Here is a 21,978-nt window from a genome sequence, read left to right as displayed (position 1 = left end):
TTACAAAAAATTAGCCAGTCATGGTGGTGTACACCTGTAATTACAGCTACTCAGAGGCTGAGGCATGAGAATCACTAGAACCTGGGAGACAAAGGTTGCAGTGAGCTAAGACTGGGCCACTGCACTCCAGCCTGGGCCACAGAAACTCTGTCTTAAAAAAAAAAAAAAAAAGCTAACGAAAAGAAAAAAAGGGCTGGGTGCAGTAGCTCACACCTCTAATCCTAGCACTTTGGGAGGCTGAGGCAGGCGGATGATGAGGTCAGGAGATAGAGACCATCCTGGCCAACATGGCAAAAACCCTTTTCTACTAAAAATACAAAAATTAGCCAGGCACGGTGGTATGTGCTTGTCGTCCCAGCTACTCAGGAGGCTGAGGCAGGACAATTTTTTGAACCCAGGAGGTGGAGGCCGCAGTGACCCTAGATTGCACCGCTTCACTCCAGTCTTGGTGACAGAGTGAGACGCTGTCTCAAAAAGAAAAGAAAAGAAAAAAAGGCTGAGTGTGGTGGCTCACACCTATAATACCAACAATTTGGGAGGCCAACATGGGAGGATCTCATGAGCCCAGAAGTTGAAGACCAGCCTGGGCAACATGTTGAGATCTCTGACTCTACAAAAAAATGCAAGAAATTGGCCGGGCGCGGTGGCTCAAGCTTGTAATCCCAGCACTTTGGGAGGCCGAGGCGGGTGGATCACGAGGTCGAGAGATCGAGACCATCCTGGTCAACATGGTGAAACCCCGTCTCTACTAAAAATACAAAAAATTAGCTGGGCATGGTGGCTTGTGCCTGTAATCCCAGCTACTCAGGAGGCTGAGGCAGGAGAATTGCCTGAACCCAGGAGAGGGAGGTTGCGGTGAGCCGAGATCGCGCCATTGCACTCCAGCCTGGGTAACAAGAGTGAAACTCCGTCTCAAAAAAAAAAAAAAAAAATGCAAGAAATTAGTTAGGCCACGGTGGTGCCTGCCTGTAGTCCCAGCTACTCTCTGAGGCTGAGGCGGGAGGATCACTTGAGCCCAGGAGGTCAAGGCTGCAATGAGCCATGATCATGCTACTGCACTCCAGCCTGGGTGATAGAACAGGAAACTGTCTCAAGAAAAGAAAAGAGGCCAGGCGCGGTGGCTCAAGCCTGTAATCCCAGCACTTTGGGAGGCCAAGGCGGGTGGATCACGAGGTCAAGAGATCAAGACCATCCTGGTCAACATGGTGAAACCCCGTCTCTACTAAAAATACAAAAAATTAGCTGGGCATGGTGGTGCGTGCCTGTAATCCCAGCTACTCAGGAGGCTGAGGCAGGAGAATTGACTGAACCCAGGAGGCGGAGGTTGTGGTGAGCATAGATCTCGCCATTGCACTCCAGCCTGGGTAACAAGAGTGAAACTCCGTCTCAAAAAAAAAAAGAAAAGAAAAGAAAAAAGAAAAACACAAGCACTGGAACTCAAGTGTGAACACTCCTTATTCACTGCTATAGGAGGATAGGAGGTCCGGGATATAAAAGTCCTCACCAATTTATTTTTTTGAGATAAGTCCTTGCTCTGTTACCCAGGCTGGAGTACAGTGGTATGACCATGACTCACTCCAGTCTTTACCTTCCCAGCTCAAGCAATCCTCCAGCCTCAGCCTCTCCAGTGGCTGGGATTACAGGTGCAAGCCACACAGCCTGGTCTTTTTTTTATTTTTTGTAAAGATGGGATCTTGCTATGTTGCCCAAGCTGTACTTGAAGTCCTCAACTCAAGGGATCCCCCACCTTGGCCTCCCAAGATGCCTGGACTACAGGTTAAGAGCTACTGTGTGTGGCCTTCACCAGCTTTGTTTGTTTGTTTGTTTGTTTCTTTTTTGAGACTTTCGCTCTTGTTACCCAGGCTGGAGTGCAATGGTGCGATCTCGGCTCACCGCAACCTCCGCCTTCTGGGTTCAGGCAATTCTGCTGTCTCAGCCTCCTGTGTAGCTGGGATTACAGGCACGCACCACCATGCCCAGCTAACTTTTTGTATTTTTAGTAGAGACGGGGTTTCACCTTGTTGACCAGGATGGTCTCGATCTGTTGACCAGGATGGTCTCGATCTCTTGACCTCGTGATCCACCTGCCTTGGCCTCCCAAAGTGCTGGGATTACAGGCTTGAGTCACCGCGCCCGGCCTGTTTGTTTGTTTTTTGAGACAGAGTCTCACTTGCTCACCAGGCTGGAGTGCAGTGGCATGATCTCAGCTCACTGTAACCTCTGCCTCCTGGGTTCAAGCAATTTTCTGCCATTGCCTACCGAGTAATTGGGATTACAGGTGCCCACCACCATGCCCAGGTAATTTATTTGTATTTATTTGTTTTGTTTTTGATACAGAGTCTCTGTCACTCAAGTTGGAGTGCAGTGGCACAATCTAGGCTCACGGCAACCTCTGCCACCTGGGTTCAAACGATTCTCCTGCTTCAGCCTCCCAATTAGCTGGGATTACAGGCAACTGCCACCGCACCTGGGTAATTTTTGTAGTTTTAGTAGAGATGGGATTTCACCATCTTGGCTAGGCTGGTCTTGAACTCCTGACCTTGTGATCCACCTGCGCCAGCCTCACAAAGAGCTAGGATTACAGGTGAGACCCACCGCGCCTGGCCAAGATTAAATTTATTTATTTATTTATTTTTTGAGACAGAGTTTCGCTCTTGTTACCCAGGCTGGAGTGCAATGGCGCAATCTCGGCTCGGCGCAATCTCGGCTCACCGCAACCTCTGCCTCCTGGGTTCAGGCAATTCTCCTGCCTCAGCCTCCTGAGTAGCTCGGATTATAGGCACGTGCCACCATGCCCAGCTACTTTTTTATATTTTTAGTAGAGACGGGGTTTCACCATGTTGACCAGGATGGTCTCGATCTCTTGACCTCATGATCCACCCGCCTCGGCCTCCCAAAGTGCTGGGATTACAGGCGTGAGCCACTGCACCTGGCCCAATATTATTTTATATTATATTATAATATAATAATATATTAATATATTTCAATATAATGTTATAATGCAATAATATATTACATTATAATATACTATAAATATAATATAATAATAATAACGCCAGCTGGGCATGGTGACACGTGCCTGTATTCCAAACTACTCAGGAGGCTGAGGCAGGAGAATCGCTTGAAGGCAAAGGTTGCAGTGAGCCAAGATTGTGCCAGTGCACTCTACCGTGCCCACCCTGTATCTAAATTTTGAAATACAAAATCTACTGTAAACTGCAGGTATTGACCCAATAACTGGTGAGATTAGTGCTTTTGGCCAGGCACAGTGGCTTATGCCTGTAATCTCACTTTGGGAGGCCGAGGCAGGTGGATCACAAAGTTAGGAGTTCCAGACCAACCTGGCCAACATGGTGAAACCCCATTTCTACTAAAAATACAAAAATTAGCCGGGCGTAGTGGTGGGCACCTGTAATCCCAGCTACTCAGGAGGTTGAGGCAGGAGAATTGCTTAAACCCAGGAGGTGGAGGTTGCAGGGAGTCGAGACCACACCACTGCACTCCAGCCTGGGCAACAGAGTGAGACTCTGTCTCAAAAAAAAAAAAAAAAAAAAAAAAAAAAAAAAAAAAAATAGTGCTTTTGTAAAATAAGGGTTGCTTCATTCTACAGAAAAACTTTCAGAAATTCCAGGATTGCTCCATTTGTTTTATTTGCATAACATTCAAGGGCGGAGTCAGGGCAACTCTGAGAACCCCAAGGTGATCAGTCAGGTGATGGCAATACTTTGCCTGTAAATCCCCTAAAACAAGGCAGAAAGTTTCTATTTAGGCTGTACCCAAGAGGAAATATTTAAAGTTTCAATGGCTCTTTTTCCTCACAAACCAATGTGTTAGTTTAGATTTTAGGTTTAAAGAGTCCTCTGGAGCTGCTGGACTCAGTGGCACACACCTGTAATCCCAGCACTTTGGGAGGCTGAGCCAGGTGGATCAGTTGAGATCAGGAGTTCAAGACTAGCCTGGCCTACAGGGTGAAACTTCGTCTCTACTAAAAATACAAAAATTAGCTGGGCGTGGTGGTGGGTGCCAATATATAGTACCAGCTACTGGGGAGGCTGAGGCAGGAGAATCACTTGAATCCAGGAGGTGGATGTTGTAGTCAGCCAAAATCACGCCCCTGCACTCCAGCCTGGGCAACAAGAGTGAAACTCTGTCTCAAAAAAAAAAAGGAGTCCTGACGCCGGGCGCGGTGGCTCAAGCCTGTAATCCCAGCACTTTGGGAGGCCGAGGCGGGTGGATCACGAGGTTGAGAGATCCAGACCATCCTGGTCAACATGGTGAAACCCCGTCTCTACTAAAAGTGCAAAAAATTAGCTGGGCATGGTGGCACGTGCCTGTAATCCCAGCTACTCAGGAGGCTGAGGCAGGAGAATTGCCTGAGCCCAGGAGGCGGAGGTTGCGGTGAGCCGAGGTCGCACCATTGCACTCCAGCCTGGGTAACAAGGGCGAAACTCCGTCTCAAAAAAAAAAAAAAAAAAAAAAAGGAGTCCTATGGAGCCTCCTTCAAAGTTTAGTGACTTATGATTTGCCCATTGTACCCATTTTGCTATATATGAAAATTGGTCCTATATGTACCTTGAATAATTTTCTTGTTGAATGACATTGCTCTCTTATCTTCTAGAGTACAACTTTTCCAAAGGTGTCTTTCATCTGCATTTTCACATGACAAATGATAACTTCTCATTCCATTCTGTAACCAAAAGTTAGTAAAGTTTATTTATTTATATTATTATTATTATTATTATTTTTGTAGAGACCGGGTTTCACCCATGTCAGTCAGGATGGTCTCAATCTCTTGACCTCATGATCCACCCACCTCAGCCTTCCAGTTGCTGGGATTACAGGCGTGAGCCACCACACCCGGCCTAACTTTATAAAACTTACAAATATACTTTACGGAGGTGTGCAGTGGCTCACGCCTGCAATCCTAGCACTTTCGAAGGCCAAGGCGGGTGAATCACCTGAGGTCATGAGTTTGAGACCAGCTTGCCCAACGTGGAGAAACCCTATCTCTATTAAAAATACAAAAAACTGGCCAGGCGTGGTGGCTCACACCTGTAATACAAGCACTTTGGAGGCCAAGGCGGGCGGATCACCTGAGGTCGGGAGTTCAAGAGCAGCCTGACCAACATGGTGAAACCCCGTCTTTAAAAAAAAAAAGAAAAAAAATTAGCTGGGCATGGTGGTGCATGTCTGTAATCCCACTTACTTGTGAGGCTGAGGCAGGAGAATCACTTGAACCTGGGAGGTGGAGGTTGCAGTGAGCCAAGATTGCCCTATTGCACTCCAGCCTGGGCAACAAGAGAGAAACTCTGCCTCCAAAAAAAAAAAAGCTTTGTAAAGTTAAAAATTTTCTAGCAACACTTTGTAGTACAGACATTATTTTTTATTTTACTTATTTTATTTATTTATTTATTTTTTGAGACGGAGTTTCACTTTTGTTACCCAGGCGGGAGTGCAATGGCACGATCTTGGCTCACCGCAACCTCTGCCTCCTGGGTTCAGGCAATTCTCCTGCCTCAGCCTCCTGAGTAGCTGGGATTACAGGCACGAGCCACCATGCCCAGCTAATTTTTTGTATTTTTAGTAGAGACGGGGTTTCACCATGTTGACCAGGATGGGCTCGATCTTCTGACCTCGTGATCCACCCGCCTCGGCCTCCCAAAGTGCTGGGATTACAGGCGTGAGCCACCGCACCTGGCCCTTATTTATTTATTTTTAAAGACGGGTTTCACTATGTTGGTCAGGCTGGTCTTGAACTCCCGACCTCAGGTGATCTGCCCACCTTGGCCTCTAAAGTGCTTGGATTACAGGCATGAGCCAGTACGCCCGGCCTATTTTATTTATTTATTTATTTATTTATTTATTTATTTATTTTTGTTGTTGTTTGAGACGGAGTTTCGCTCTTGTTACCCAGGCTGGAGTGCAATGGCGCGATCTCGGCTCACCGCAACCTCCGCCTCCTGGGTTCAGGCAATTCTCCTGCCTCAGCCTCCTGAGTAGCTGGGATTACAGGCATGCACCACCACGCCCAGCTAATTTTTTGTATTTTTAGTAGAGACAGGGTTTCACCATGTTGACCAGGATGGTCTCGATCTCTGGTCCTCGTGATCCACCCGTCTCGGCCTCCCAAAGTGCTGGGATTACAGGCTTGAGCCACCGCGCCTGGCCTTTATTTATTTTTTAGATGGAGTCTTGCTCTGTCACCACGCTAGAGTACAGTGGTGTGATCGTGGCTCACTACAGCCTCCAACTCCCTGGTTCAAGCTATTCTCCTGCTTCAGCCTCCCAAGTAGCTGGGATTGCAGGCACCCACTACCTCACCCAGCTAATTTTTGTGGTTTTAGTCGAGACAAGGTTTCACCATTGAATGGCATTTTTTTAATGTGGGAAAAATCTGAGACTAGGGAGTCAGTAGAAATCCATTGTTTAACATTCTTGCAGCAAGTTAGGTAAAATTCAGCCTCTCAGTGGTAATTAGTTATTTTCAAGGATGTATATGGAAAAATAATTTTTTAATTTTTTTGGAAACGGAGTCTTGCTTGGTCGCCCAGGCTGGAGTGCAGTGGCACAATCTTGGCTCACTGCAACCTCCATCTCATGCACCACCACACCTGGCTAATTGTTGTATTTTTAGTAGAGACATCATGTTAGCCAGATTGGTCTCAAATTTCTGACCTCAGGCAATCTTCCCGAATCAGCCTATTAAAGTGCTGGGATTACGGGGCTCAGCCACCATGCCCCATCTGAAAAAGAATAATAAAAAAAAAATCCTTTGTCAGGTGCTGTGGTGGATGCCTGTAATCCTAGCACTTTGGGAGGCTGAGGCAGGTGGATCACTTGGGCCCAGGAATTCAAGACCAGCTTTGGCAACATGGTGAAATCTTGTCTTTAGCAAAAATACAAAAGATTAGCCTGTCTTTAACCCGGTCTCAAAACAAACAAACAAATAAATAAATAGAATAGAAATAAAATAAATAAATAAATAAATGGAATACAATAGAATAAAATTACATAAATAAATAACGGTCCTAATTATATTAAGAACTTTCCCAGCCGGGCGCGGTGGCTCAAGCCTGTAATCCCAGCACTTTGGGAGGCCGAGGCAGGTGGATCACAAGGTCGAGAGATTGAGACCAACCTGGTCAACATGGTGAAACCCCGTCTCTACTAAAAATACAAAAAATTAGCTGGGCATGGTGGCGCGTGCCTATAATCCCAGCTACTCAGGAGGCTGAGGCAGGAGAATTGCCTGAACCCAGGAGGCAGAGGTTGCGGTGAGCCGAGATCGCGCCATTGCACTCCAGCCTGGGTAACAAGAGCGAAACTCTGTCTCAAAAAAAAAAAAAAAAAAAAAAGAACTTTCCTGTAATGCTAGAACTGTTGCATTTTAGCCTGGTTCTTCAGTTCCAGTGGCCATCAACTTCTTGGTATTACGCTATAATTTCTTTTCTTCTTTTTTTTTTTTTTTTTTTTTTTTTGACAGAGTCCCACTCCATCACCCAGGCTGGAGTGCAGTGGCCTGATTTCAGCTCACTGAAACTTTCACTTCCTGAGTTCGAGCGATTCTCATGCTTCAGCCTCTCAAATAGCCGGGATTACAGGCATCTGCCAACAGACCTGGCTAATTTTTACAGGGTTTCAACGTACTAGCCAGGTTGGTCTCGAACTCCTGACCTCAAATGATCTGCCTGCCTTGGCCTCCCAAAGTGTTGTGATTACAGGCGTGAGCCACCACTCAGCCCATTGTAGAATTTCTTTTGAGAATTTACTGACAGCAAAGATATGACTCTACATTCTTTGTTTTTTTAAATTTTATTTTTTACTTTTCTTATCAAATCAATGGTATTTCATTTCTTTTTGTTTCATTCTTAATCATTTGTAGTGTATAGAACGAGCTAAGCAGCTTGTGTTCACTAGGATTGCAAAAAAGGAACACAATCAATTATAAATAAGAAATATAACTAATATCATTAGATGACTGCTGCAAATAAGCCTATCTTAATCCAAAACTTCTCAGAGCTTCGAAAATATTGTAAATGTTCAAAATATTTTTGAGGCCGGGTGCGGTGGCTCACGCCTATAATCCTAGCACTTTGGGAGGTTGAGGTGGGCGGATCACCTGAGGTCAGGAATTCGAAACCAGCTTGGCCAACATGACAAAATCCCGTTTCTACTAAAAATACGTACAAAAAATTAGCTGGGAATAGTGGTGGGTGCCGGTAATCCCAGCTACTCTGGAGGTTGAGGCAGGACAATCGCTTGAACCCAGGAGGCAGAGGTTGCAGTGAGCCGAGGTTGTGCCACTGCACTCCAGCCTGGGTGACAGAGCGACACTCCACCCCAAAAAAGAAAGAGAGAAAGAGTTTTGAAACTAAAAAACTGAGAAAAGAGGCCAGCGCGGTTGCTCACACCTGTAATTCCAGCACTTTGGGAGGCCGAGGCGGGTGGATCACGAGGTCAGGAGATAGAGGCCAATATAGTAAAACTCCGTCTCCACGAAAAATACAAAAATTAGCTTGGTGTGGTGGCGCACACCTATAATCCTAGCTACTCGGGAGGCTGAGGGAGGATAATCGCTTGAACCCAGGAGGCAGAGAGAGATTGCAGGGAGCCAAAATCGCGCCACTGGACTGCATCCTAGCAACAGAGCGAGATTCCGTCTCAAAAAAAAAAAAAAAAAAAAAAAAAAAAAAAAGAAAGAAAGAAAAGGGGAACTAATTGTGCTAGGCTGTCTTTGAATGTCACGTTACAATGTGCCACTATCTTTTTTAGGACATAATTATTGCATCTAGTATCTCACGGAAGACATACATTCCTGATACCAACGTCCTTTAAAAAGAGTCTTTCAGTAGAGAGATCTGGAGATTTTAATTTGCGAGTTGTTTAACTCCTAAAATTAAAAAAAAAAAAAAAAAGCTGGTTTCCGCGGGGGAGCTGTAAGCTACCTGCCCGCAGTTTTAACCAGCAGCGTCAGGCCAGAGACAGCCCAGAGCAAAAAGAAAACTAGCTTGAAAGAAATCTCGCGATGTCCACGCATTGACCAATATTCGCGAGATTTCGATGTCCTGTCCTCTTCCTCTCTCTGGCAGGGCCACGGTTTATCTCGCGAATTTTGGGAAGTTCCGTTGGGGAAGATGGCGGCGGCCTCGAGCACCCTTCTCTTCTTGCCGCCGGGGACTTCAGACTGATCTTTCCCGGGTAGAGTAGGGACTGCTGGTGTCCTGCGTCTCGGGATCCCGGGCCAACTTGTTTTCCCCGTTAGTGGTGGGGAAGGGCTTATCCTTTTGTGGCAGATCCAGGCTCTCCCCGCCTTCAGGATGAAAGCTCAGGGGGAAACCGAGGGTAAGTGACTGAGGGGGAAAGGAGGGGGCGGGACACAATTTGGGGAGCCAGTTTGTGAGAGGAGGTTCCTGCCGATGTCCGATAGGGGCCACTTTACGGGCACAGAGTCCAGGAGAGGGAATGTTTATGAGTTTTAGATTTTCACTATACCTTCCTTGGTGGATATAGAGCTCCGACTTTGGGGTAATGGGGACTCTCAACTTCTGTTAAGGTTTCCTGATCGACTAGGGACAGTCGATTGGGCCTCAGGGCACTTTTGGCTTAAAGTGGTGGGAGACCCGGCCAGTGAGTACAAATTGACCAGCTTACATGTCGTTCCAGACGAGACGTCTGAATAAATATAGGGCTGTGTGTAAACGTACTGGAGGATATTTTGGCATAAATGAAATGATTAGATCCTTATATTTATTAGCAGCCAGCAGTTCCCTACAATGTCAAGTGTTCAGATCCCGTGCTATTGTGTGTTTTTAAACGGCGCTGAATTTCATTTTTTTTTTTTCCGTTCTTTTATTGACCGAACTAAGAACTGCAAAAAAACACAAACTTCTGTGGAACTTTACTAAGGTTCTCTAAAGTTCCACACTCCAGTTTAGATGCTTCCTTGGCATTTTGGGCATAGTTCTGTTGATGCAGTGAGCTGTATTATTGTTTATCTTCTTCAGTTTACTCTGAGCTTTGCAGATTAGAGACCTTGCCTGATTAATTTTTGTATAGTTTCCGGCACGTAATAGTTGCTCAAAAAATGAGCATTGACGTAATAGTTGCTCAAAAAATGAGCATTGAAGTAAAGATACCTATCAGCAGGTTTCTCAAGGACAAGAAGAAGTGTGTTTTGGAGGAGAGGTCAAAAGGTGGGGCCGGGTACAGTGACTCACATCTGTAATCCCGCTTTAGGAGGCTTTAGGAGGCTGAGGCTGAGGCTGAGGCTGGAGGATCCCTTGAGCCCAGAAGTTAGAAACCAGCCTGGGCAACATAGTGAGACCCTCTCTCTACAAAAACATAAAAAAATTGGCTGGGCGTGAGGGCCTGTAATCCTAGCACTTTGGGAGGCCAAGGCGGGCGGATCACCTGAGGTCAGGAGTTCCAAGACCAGCCTGGGCAACACGGTGAACCCTGTCTCTACTAAAAATACAGTATTAACCGGGCGCGGTGGCTCAAGCCTGTAATCTCAGCACTTTGGGAGGCTGAGGTGGGTGGATCACGAGGTCAAGAGATCGAGACCATCCTGATCAACATGGTGAAACCCCGTCTCTACTAAAAATACAAAAAATTAGCTGGACATGGTGGCGTGTGCCTGTAATCCCAGCTACTCAGGAGGCTGAGGCAGGAGAATTGCCTGAACCCAGGAGGCGGAGGTTGCGGTGAGCCGAGATCGCGCCATTGCACTCCAGCCTGGGTAACAAGGGCGAAACTCCGTCTCAAAAAAAAAAAAAAAGACAATATTAGCTGGTCATGGTGGCATGCCTGTAATCTCAGCTACTTGGGAGGCTGAGGCAGGAAAATCACTCAAACCCGGGAGGTGGAGGTTGCAGTGAGTCAAGATTTTGCCACTGCACTTCAGTCTGGGCAATGAAAGTGAAATTTCACTTCAAAATAAATAAATAAATAAATAAATAAAAAATTAGGGCCCAGCATTTTGGGAGGCCGAAGTGGGAGAGTCAGTTGGGCCCATGAGTTGGAGACCAGCCTGGACAACGTGGCAAAAGCCTGTTTCTACAACAGATACAAAAGCTGGGCATGGTGACACAAGCCAGTAGTTTAGCTACTTGGGAGGCTGAGGTAGGTAGATTACCTGAATCCTGTAGGTCAAGGCTCCATCCAGTGAGCCAGGATTGTGTTACTGCACTCTAACCTTGGTGACAGAATGAGACCCTGTCTCAAAAAAAAAAAAAAAGGAAAATTAGCTATAGTGCCAGCTATTCTGAAGGCTGAGCTGAGAGGATCACTTGATCCTGGAGCTTGGGAGATCGAGGCTGCAGTAGGCCGTGATTGTGCTGGTAGTGCACTCAAGCCTTAGCTACAGAGTAAGACTGTCCTTGTTGCCCAGGCTGGAGTGCAATGGTGTGATCTCAGCTTCCTGCAACCTCTGCCTCCCAGCTTCAAGTGATTCTTCTTAGCCTCCCAAGTAGCTGGGATTAGAGGCGTGTACCACCACACCCGATAATTTTATATTTTTAGTAGAGAAGGGGCTTCCAAAGTGCTAGGATTACAGGCATGAGCCACTGAGCAGAGCTTCAGTGGCTCATGCCTGTAATCCTAGCACTTTGGCTATTTTTTTTTTTCTTTTTAAGTGGTGAGATCTTGTTATGTTGCCCCGGCTGTAGTTGAACTCCCCAGCTCAAGTATTCTCCCACGTTGGCCTCCCAAAATGCTAGCTAGGATTACAGGTGTGAGCCACAGTGTCTGGCTTCCCCAGCACTTTTTTTTTTTTAATTGAGATGGAGTCTCATTCTGTCACCCAGGCTGGAGTGCAGTGGTGTGATCTTGGCTCACTGCAACCTCCGCCTCTGGATTCAAGTGATTCTCCTGCCTCAGCCTCCTGAGTAGTTGGGTTTACAGGTGCCCACCACCATGTCCAGCTGATTTTTTTTTTTTCTTTTTTTTTCTTCCCCCCCGAGACGGAGTTTCGCTCTTGTTACCCAGGTTGGAGTGCAATGGTGCGATCTCGGCTCACCGCAACCTCTGCCTCCTGGGTTCAGGCAATTCTCCTGCCTCAGCCTCCTGAGTAGCTGGGATTACAGGCACGCGCCACCATGCCCAGCTAATTTTTTTTTTGTATTTTTAGTAGAGACGGGGTTTCACCATGTTGGCCAGGATGGTCTCAATCTCTTGACCTCGTGATCCACCCGATCCTCCCAAAGTGCTGGGATTACAGGCGTGAGCCACTGCTCCCGGCCCCCGGCTAATTTTTATATTGTTAGTAGAGATGGGGTTTCACCATGTTGGCCAGGCTGGTCTAGAACTCCTGACCTCAGGTGATCCACCCACCTTAGCCTCCCAAAGCGCTGTGATTACAGGTGTGAGCCATGGCACCCAGCCCTCCCCAGCACTTTTAATAGTGTTTGAGGCCAGGCATGGTGGCTTACACCTGTAATCCAAAAACTGGGAGGCTGAGGTGGGTGAATCACCTGAGTTCAGGAGTTGGAGACCAGCCTGACCAACATGGTGAAATCTCCCGTTTACTAAAAATACAAAATTAGCTGGGTGTGGTGAGGTGCACGCCTGTAATCCCAGCTACTCCAGAGGCTGAGGCAGGAAATTCACTTGAACCTGAGAGGTGGAAGTTGCCTCGAGCCAAGATTACAACATTGCACTCAAAACTGGACAAGAAACACTGTCTCATTAAAAAAAGAAATATTGCCGGGCGCGGTGGCTCAAGCCTGTAATCCCAGCACTTTGGGAGGCCGAGGCGGGTGGATCACAAGGTCGAGAGATCGAGACCAACCTGGTCAACATGGTGAAACCCCGTCTCTACTAAAAATACAAAAAAAATTAGCTGGGCATGGTGGCACGTGCCTATAATCCCAGCTACTCAGGTGGCTGAGGCAGGAGAATTGCCTGAACCCAGGAGGCGGAGGTTGCGGTGAGCCGAGATCACGCCATTGCACTCCAGCCTGGGTAACAAGAGCGAAACTCCGTCTCAAAAAAAAAAAAAAAAAGAAAAGAAATATTTGAATCAATGTCTTAAAATAAAAATGGAAATTGGCAGAAATGTATCCAGAACTATAAATTGGCTAAAACAGCCCCTAAAGTAGTTTTCCAGAAGAGGAGGGCATTGTAGGAAGGATTTTGAATCTTTTTTCTTTTTTTTTTTTTTTTTTTTTTTTGAGACGGAGTTTTTGCTTGTTACCCAGGCTGGAGTGCAATGGCGCAATCTCGGCTCACCACAACCTCCGCCTCCTGGGTTCAGGCAATTCTCCTGCCTCAGCCTCCTGAGTAGCTGGGATTACAGGCACGTGCCACCATGCCCAGCTAATTTTTTGTATTTTTGGTAGATACGGGGTTTCACCATGTTGACCAGGATGGTCTCGATCTCTCGACCTCGTGATCCACCCGCCTCGGCCTCCCAAAGTGCTGGGATTACAGGCTTGAGCCACCGCGCCCAGCTTTTCTTTTTTTTTGAGATGTTGTCTTGCTCTTTTGCCTAAGTTGGTGTGCAGTGGTGCAGTCTTGGCTCACTGAAATCTCTTATTCCCGGGTTCAAGCAGTGCTCTTGCCTCAGCCTCCTGAGTAGCTGGGATTACAGTCATGTGCCACCACGCCTGGCTAATTTTTTTGTATTTTTAGTAGAGATGGTGTTTCACTATTTTGGCCAGGCTGGTCTTGAACTCCTGACCTTGTGATCCACCAGCGTCGGCCTCCCAAAGTGCTGGGATTACAGGTGGAGCCACTGTGCCCAACCAGGATTTTGAATCTTAATTTAGAAGATCTCATCCTCACTGCCTTCACTCTGATTGACTGATCTTCTATTCACCTTTTTTTTTTTGGAGTCTTTTTTTTTTTTTTTGTCTCTCATGCTGGGGTGCAGTGCCACCATCTCCTTCGCTTACTGCAATCTCCACCTCCTGGGTTCAAGCGATTCTCCTGCCTCAGCCTCCCAAGTAGCTGGGATGACAGGCACCCACCACCATGCCTGGGTAATATTTTTGTATTTTTAGTAGAGACGGTGTCACACCATGTTAGCCAAGCTGGTCTGGAATTCCTGACCTCAAATGATCCCCCTGTCTTGGCCTCCCAAAGTGCCATGATTATAGGTGTGAGCCATTGTGCCTTGCCTTGTTAGCTTTCTTGTTCTTCTTCTCTTTTATTTATTTATTTTTTTTTGAGACGGAGTTTCGCTCTTGTTACCCAGGCTGGAGTGCAATGGCGCGATCTCGGCTCACCGCAACCTCCGCCTCCTGGGTTCAGGCAATTCTCCTGCCTCAGCCTCCTGAGTAGCTGGGATTACAGGCACGCGCCACCATGCCCAGCTGATTTTTTGTATTTTTAGTAGAGACGGGGTTTCACCATGTTGACCAGGATGGTCTCGATCTCTTGCCCTCGTGATCCACCTGCCTCGGCCTCCCAAAGTGCTGGGATTACAGGCTTGAGCCACCGCACCCGGCTCTTTTTTTTTTTTTTGAGACAGGGTCTCCGTCTGTCACCCAGGCTGGAGTGTAGTGACGTGATCTGGAATGTAAAACGTGCAGAGGTTCACTGCAACCTGTGCTTTGCTGCCTGGGTTCAAGCGATCCTTCCACCTCAGCCTCCTGAGTGGCTGGGACCAATAAATTACCTGGGCATGCTGGGAAGTGAGCCAGTAAGCCCAGCTAGTTTCTTGTATTTTTGGTAGAGATGGAATTTCACCATGCTGTCCAGGCTAGTCTCTTAACTACTGAGCTCAAGCGATTCACTCACCATGGCCTCCCAAATTGCTGAGATTTCAGGTTCGAGCAACCGTGCTGGCCTTGTCAGCTTTCAGTACCAACATCACCTGTCACTTTTGCTGTAATCTCCCCACAACTAATATGAATGGTGATTAGAACCTGTTTTCTTTTTCTTTTCTTTTTTTTTTTTTTGAGACAGGGTCTTGCTGTGTCATTCCGGCTGGAGTGCAGTGGCTCAATCATAACTCACTGAAGTCTCGACCTCCCAGGCTCAGGTCACCCTCCCACCTCAATCTCTTGAGTAGCTGGGACTACAGGTGCATGCCTACATGCCAGCTTTTTTTTTTTTTTCTGTCACCCAGGCTGGAGTGGAGTGGTGCGATCTTGGCTCACTGCAACCTCTGCCCCAGCAGAGGCTCACACCTGTAATCCCAGTACCTTGGGAGGTGGAGGTGGGTGGATCACCTGAGGTCAGGAGATCGAAACCAGCCTGGCCAACATGATAAAACCGTGTCTCTACTAAAATACAAGGCGGCTCATGCCTATAAACCTAGCACCTTGGGAGGCCAAGGTGGGTGGATCACAAGGTCAGGTGTTTGAGACCAGCCTGATCAACATGGCGTCTCTACTGAAAATACAAAAATTAGCTGGGCATGGAGGTGCGTGCCTGTTATCCCAGCTACTCAGGAGGCTGAGGCAGGAGAACTGCTTATTTTTGTAATTCTTGTAGAGATGGGGCTTCACCATGTTGTGTAGGCTGGTTTGAAACTCCTAGCCTCAAGTGATACATCTGCCTTTCCTTCCTAAAGTGCTGGGAATACAGGCATGAGCCACAGTGCCTGGCCAGATCTCTTTTCTTGGTCATACTTTTAAATTGGTCTCTTAAAATTGTGATATAAAATTAAGGAAGTCAGTATTACTGCATTGAAAACCAGCTAACCATGGTAAGGCCATGTTCTAATGTTTGTGCTACCCATATTGTGCAGCAGATTTCGTGCATATCTTGAAATGACTTTGTCACTAAATTGTAGACTTGATAATGAAACATGATTAGGGATTTTTGTTTGTTTGTTTCCATTAAACCTTTCGATAGAGGCTGAGCATGGTGGCCCTTGGTTCTAATCTCAGTACATTGGGAGGCCAATGTAGGAAGATTACTTGAGCCCAGGAGTTTAAGACCAACCTGGGCAGAAAACAGGGAAACTATTTTTTTGAGACGGAGTCTCGCTCTGTCTCCAGGCTCACTGTATAGCTAGCTGGGACTACAGGCACGCGCCACTCTGCCTAGCTAATTTTTATATTATTATTATTATTTTTTGAGACGGAGTCTCACTCTGTTGCCAGGCTAGAGTGCAGTGGTGTGATCTCAGCTCACTGCAAACCCTGCCCAGCCAATTTTTGTATTTTTAGTAGAGATTGGGTTTCACCATTTTGGTCAGGATGGTCTCGATCTCTTGACCTTGTGATCCACCTGCCTTGGCCACCCAAAGTGATGGGATTATAGGCATGAGCCACTGTACCCCACGGTGGTTCAGTTCTGTAGTCCCTCCTGCTCTGGAGGATCACAAGTCTGGGAGGCAGACTGTGTAATGAGCTAAGATCATGCCACTCATTCCAGCCTGGACAACAGAGCGAGACTTTTTTTTTTTTCTTTTTTTTTTTGAGACGGAGTTTCGCTCTTACCCAGGCTGGAGTGCAATGGCGCAATCTCGGTACACCGCAACCTCCGCCCCCTGGGTTCAGGCAATTCTCCTGCCTCAGCGTCCTGAGTAGCTGGGATTACAGACACGCGCCACTATGCCCAGCTAATTTTTTGTATTTTTAGTAGAGATGGGGTTTCACCATGTTGACCAGGATGGTCTCCATCTCTTGACCTCATGATCCACCCGCCTCGGCCTCCCAAAGTGCTGAGATTACAGGCTTGCGCCACCATGCCCAGCTGAGACTGTTTTTTTTTTTTTTTGAGATAGAGTTTCACTCTTGTTACCCAGGCTGGAGTGCAATGGTGCTATCTCGGCTCACCGCAACCTCCGCCTCCTGGGTTCAGGCAATTCTCCTGCCGCAGCCTCCTGAGTAGCTGGGATTACAGGCACGCGCCATCATGCCCAGCTAATTTTTTGTATTTTTAGTAGAGACGGGGTTTCACCATGTTGACCAGGATGGTCTCGATCTCTTGACCTCGTGATCCACCCGCCTTGGCCTCCCAAAGTGCTGGGATTACAGGCTTGAGCCACCGCGCCCGGTGCTGAGACTGTCTTTAAAAGAAAAAAAAAAGGAAAGAAAAGTGGCTGGGCACGGTGGTTCACTCCTGTAATCCCAGCAGTTTGGGAGGCGGAGGTGGGCAGATCACCTGAGATTTGGAGCTTGAGACCAGCCTGACTGACATGGAGAAACCCCATTTCTACTAAAAATACAAAATTAGCTGGGTGTGGTAGCGCATGCCTGCAATTCCAGCTACTCAGGAGGCTGAGGCAGGAGAATCACTTGAATCTGGGAGGTGGAGGTTTCAGTAAGCCGAGATCACATCATTGCACTCCAGCCTGGGCAGCATGAGTGAAACTCCGTCTCAAAAAAAAAAGTCTGGAGGGAAAACAGTCCAGCTGGCTGGGCACAGTGGCTCACGCCTATAATCCCTGCACTTTTGGAGGCTGAGGTGGGTGGATCACTTGAGGTCAGGAGTTTGAGATCCTGACCAACATGGAGAAACCCTGTCTCTATTAAAAATATAAAATTAGTTGGGCTTGGTGGCACATGCCTATAATCCCAGCTACTCGGGAGGCAGAGGTAGGAGAATCGCTTGAACCCAAGAGCTGATATTGTGCCATTGCACTCCAGCCTGGGCAACAGAGCAAAACTTTGTCCCCCCTCCCCCTCCAAAGAAAAGAACAGAAAAGAAAACAGTCCAGCTGTATGGTGTTCTTACATCAGACCCATAATTTGTGTGTCATCTTGCCATTAAAAATGTCTTTTGGGCCGGGCGCGGTGGCTCAAGCCTGTAATCCCAGCACTTTGGGAGGCCGAGGCGGGTGGATCACGAGGTCAAGAGATCGAGACCATCCCGGTCAACATGGTGAAACCCCATCTCTACTAAAAAAAAAAAAAACACAAAAAATTAGCTGGGCGTGGTGGCGCGTGCCTGTAATCCCAGCTACTCAGGAGGCTGAGGCAGGAGAATTGCCTGAACCCAGGAGGCGGAGGTTGCGGTGAGCCAAAATCGCGCCATTGCACTCCAGCCTGGGTAACAAGAGCGAAACTCCGTCTCAAAAAAAAAAAAAAAAAAAAAAAAAAAAAAAAATGTCTTTTGGCTGGGGGTGGTGGCTCACACCTGTAATCCAAGAGGCCGAGGCAGGTGGATCACCTGAGGTCATGAGTTTAAGATAAGCCTGGGCAACTTAGTGAAACCCTGTCTCTACTAGAATACAAAAATTAGCTGGGCATGGTGGTGTGCGCCTGTAGTCCCAGCTACTTGGGAGGCTGAGGCAGGAGAATTGCCTGGGCCCAGTAGGCGGAGGTTGCAGTGAGTCGAGATCGCGCCACTGCACTCATCCAGCCTGGACAGAGTGAGACTCTGTCTCCAAAAAAAAAAAAAAAAAAAAAAAAAAAAATCTTCTGTGGATATTTTGAAGTAAAATGATGTGGAAAATGTTTTAACTGAATTTTTTTTTTTTTTTTTTTGAGACGGAGTTTCATTCGTTACCCAGGCTGGAGTGCAATGGCGCCATCTCGGCTCACCGCAACCTCCACCTCCTGGGTTCAGGCAATTCTCCTGCCTCAGCCTCCCGAGTAGCTGGGATTACAGGCACGCACCACCATGCCCAGCCACTTCTTTGTATTTTTAGTAGAGATGGGGTTTCACCATGTTGACCAGGATGGTCTCAATCTCTTGACCTCATGTTCCACCCACCTCAGCCTCCCAAAGTGCTGGGATTACAGGCGTGAGCTACTGCACCCAGCCTTAACTGAATTCTTACTGAGATGAAGTGTGGGAATTTATTTTGCAAGAAAAACCTGATGGTCTTGAAAGAACAGTTACTAATATGATGTTTTCTGATTTAAATCGTAGAGTCGGAAAAGCTGAGTAAGATGAGTTCTCTCTTGGAACGGCTCCATGCAAAATTTAACCAAAATAGGCCTTGGAGTGAAACCATTAAGCTTGTGCGTCAAGTCATGGTAAGGACTGTGGTAAAGTGGGTAAGGTGTTTTACTTAGATAATTATTCTTTTTTTTTTTTTTGAGACAGAGTCTCGCTCTGTCACCAGGCCAGACTGCAGTGGCGCCATCTTGGCTCACTGCAACCTCTTGTCTCCCAGGTTCAAGCGATTCTCCTGCCTCAGCTTTCCGAGTAGTTGGGATTACCGGCATGTGCCACCAAGCCCAGCTAATTTTTGTATTTTTAGTAGAGACAGGGTTTCCCTATGTTGGCCAGGCTGGTCCCAAACTCGACCTCGTGATCCACCTGCCTCAGCCTCCCAAAGTACTGGGAATATAGGCATGAGCCATCATGCCCGGCCAGATAATTATTCTTTTTTTTTTTTTTTTTTTTTTTTTTTTTTTTTGAGACGGAGTTTCGCCCTTGTTACCCAGGCTGGAGTGCAATGGCGCGATCTCGGCTCACCGCAACCTCCGCCTCCTGGGGTCAGGCAATTCTCCTGCCTCAGCCTCCTGAGTAGCTGGGATTACAGGCACACGCCACCATGCCCAGCTAATTTTTTGCACTTTTAGTAGAGACGGGGTTTCACCATGTTGACCAGGATGGTCTCGATCTCTCGACCTCGTGATCCACCCGCCTCGGCCTCCCAAAGTGCTGGGATTACAGGCTTGAGCCACCGCGCCCGGCAGATAATTATTCTTAATATGCTAAGCTCCCCAGGTAGATGTGTTCAAACTGTCTTTAGTTTTATTTATTATAAAAATCTGAATACATGGTGGTCTCAATGTTAGAAATCTATTGTATCTATATTACAGATTGAATATCCCTTATCTGAAATGCTTGGGACCAGAAGTGTTTCAGATTTTGGGATATTTGCAGATATATAATGAGATATCTTGGGGATGGGACCCATGTCTAAACACAGAATTTATTTGTTTCATAAACACCTTATAGACATAGCCCGAAGGTAATTTTATACAGTATATTTAATAATATATTTAATAGTTTTGTGCATGAAACCAGATTTTGACTGCATTTTGACCTTGACCTATTATATGGATGAGGTCAGGTGTGAAATCTTTTGTGGCATTATTGTGAATGCTCAAAATTTCAGATTTTGGAGCATTTCATGTTTTTGATTTTCAGATATGCTCAGCTTGTACTAGTGAAGTTTTTGATTCATTCTTTTTTTTTCGAGACGGAGTTTCACTCTTGTTACCCAGGCTGGAGTGCAATGGCGCAATCTTGGCTCACCGCAACCTCCGCCTCACTGCAACCTCCGCCTCCTGGGTTCAGGCAATTCTCCTGCCTCAGCCTCCTGAGTAGCTGGGATTATAGGCACGCACCACCATGCCCAGCTAATTTTTTGTATTTTTAGTACAGATGGGGTTTCACCATGTTGACCAGGATGGTCTTGATCTCTTGACCTCGTGATCCACCCTTCTTGGCCTCCCAAAGTGCTGGGATTACAGGTGTGAGCCACCGCGCCTGGCTTCATTCTCTTTTTTTTAAGACCGGGTCTTACTTTGTCACCCAGGCTCAAGTGCAGTGGCACAATCATGGCTCACTGCAGCCTCGACTTCTCAGTCTCAGGTGGTTTTCCCACCTCAGCTTTCTAGTCTCTGGGACAGTAGATGCATGCCACCATGTCTGGCTAGGCTTTTTTTTTTTTTTTTTTTTTTTTTTTTTGAGACGGAGTTTTGCTTTTGTTACCCAGGCTGGAGTGCAATGGCGCGATCTCGGCTCACCGCAACCTCTGCCTCCTGGGTTCAGGCAATTCTCTTGCCTCAGCCTTGAGTAGCTGGGATTACTGGGCTCTCATCACCACACCCGGCTAATTTTTTTGTATTTTAGTAGAAACAGGGCTTCACCATGTTAGCCAGGATGTTCTTAATCTCCTGACCTCGTGATCTGCCTGCCTCAGCCTCCCAAAGTGCTGAGATTACAGACGTGAGCCACTGCGCCCAGCTGCCTGACTAGTTTTTTTATGTTTTTTTTTGTAGAAATAGGTTTCTACGATGTTGCCTAGGCTGGTCTCAAACTCATGGGCTCAAGTGACCCACCCATCCTGGATTCCCAAAGTGTTATGATTATAGGTATGAGACACCGCATCTGGCTGATTCGTTCTTTTTTTTTTTGGGACAGAATCTCGCTCTGTTGCCCAGGCTGGAGTACAGTGGTACTGTCTCAGCTCACTGCAGCCTCTGCCTCCTGAGTTCAAGCAATTCTCCTGCCTCAGCCTCCTAAGTAGCTGTCATTAAAAGTGCCCACCACCACACCTGGCTGACTTTTTTTTTTTTTTTTTAAGATGTGGTTTCTCCATGATGGCCAGGCTGGTCTTGAACTCCTGACCTCAGGTGATCCACCTACCTTGGCCTACCAAAGTGCTGGAATTACAGGCATGAGCCACTGCGCCCAGCGACTTTTTTATGTTTAATAGAGGTGGAGTTTCAACATGTTGGCCAGGCTATTCTTGAACTGCTGACCTCAGGTAATTTAATTGGCCGGCTTAGGCCTCCCAAAGTGCTGGAATTACAGGTGTGAGCCACTACACTCAGTCTGATTCATTTTTTTTTTTTTTGAGACAGAGTTTCACTGTTGTTGCCCAGGCTGGAGTACAGTGTCATGATCTCGGCTCACCACAACCTCTGCCTCCCGGGTCCAAGTGATTCTCCTGCCTCAGCCTCCCAAGTAGTTGGGAACACAGGCATGTGCCACCATGCCTGGCTAATTTTGTATTTTTAGTAGAGACAGGGTTTCTCCATGTTGGTCAGGCTGTTCTTGAACTCTGGACCTCAGGTGATCCACCTGCCTCAGCCTCCCAAAGTGAGGGGATTACAGACGTGAGCCACCGCGCATGGCTGATTGATTCTTAATATCGGTGAACTCTGGGTTTTCACCAGTCACTGTCAACCTTTTTCTCTACAGTATTACTTCTCCATCCTAAGTCATTCACCAGTATAGGGATCCCTTAGCTGGTAAGTACAAGATAGGGAATTAGGGAATATGTGATGGCTAGTCTCAGAGCTGGGTGTTAAAAAAAAGCTCACCCAAGGCCAGGCGAGGTGGCTCATACCTGTTATCCCAGCACTTTGGGAGGCCGAGGTGGGCGAATCACCT

The 21,978-nt window shown here is 47.0% G+C and overlaps 1 protein-coding gene across 3 annotated transcripts in view; it reads left to right on the top strand.

The window, feature by feature from the left end:
• Positions 1–9,098: 9,098 nt before the first annotated feature.
• The window catches only part of MED1 (mediator complex subunit 1), a 59,651-nt gene continuing 46,771 nt past the window's right edge, over positions 9,099–21,978 (top strand). For 2 of the 3 annotated variants that reach the window (XM_039476815.2, XM_074388687.1), the window contains exons 1-2: positions 9,099–9,342; positions 18,772–18,878. In XM_039476815.2, the coding sequence (XP_039332749.1) occupies positions 9,318–9,342; positions 18,772–18,878 (132 nt within the window). In that variant the 5' untranslated portion in view covers positions 9,099–9,317. The remainder of the gene's footprint in view (positions 9,343–18,771; positions 18,879–21,978) is intronic. The other variant, XM_074388685.1, reaches the window with a different exon arrangement.

The sequence above is a fragment of the Saimiri boliviensis genome, chromosome 17, assembly GCF_048565385.1.
Source record: "Saimiri boliviensis isolate mSaiBol1 chromosome 17, mSaiBol1.pri, whole genome shotgun sequence".
Classification (NCBI taxonomy): domain Eukaryota; kingdom Metazoa; phylum Chordata; class Mammalia; order Primates; family Cebidae; genus Saimiri; species Saimiri boliviensis.
Note: the sequence above shows the minus strand (reverse complement) of the source record. Positions and strands in the feature narration are given on the sequence as shown.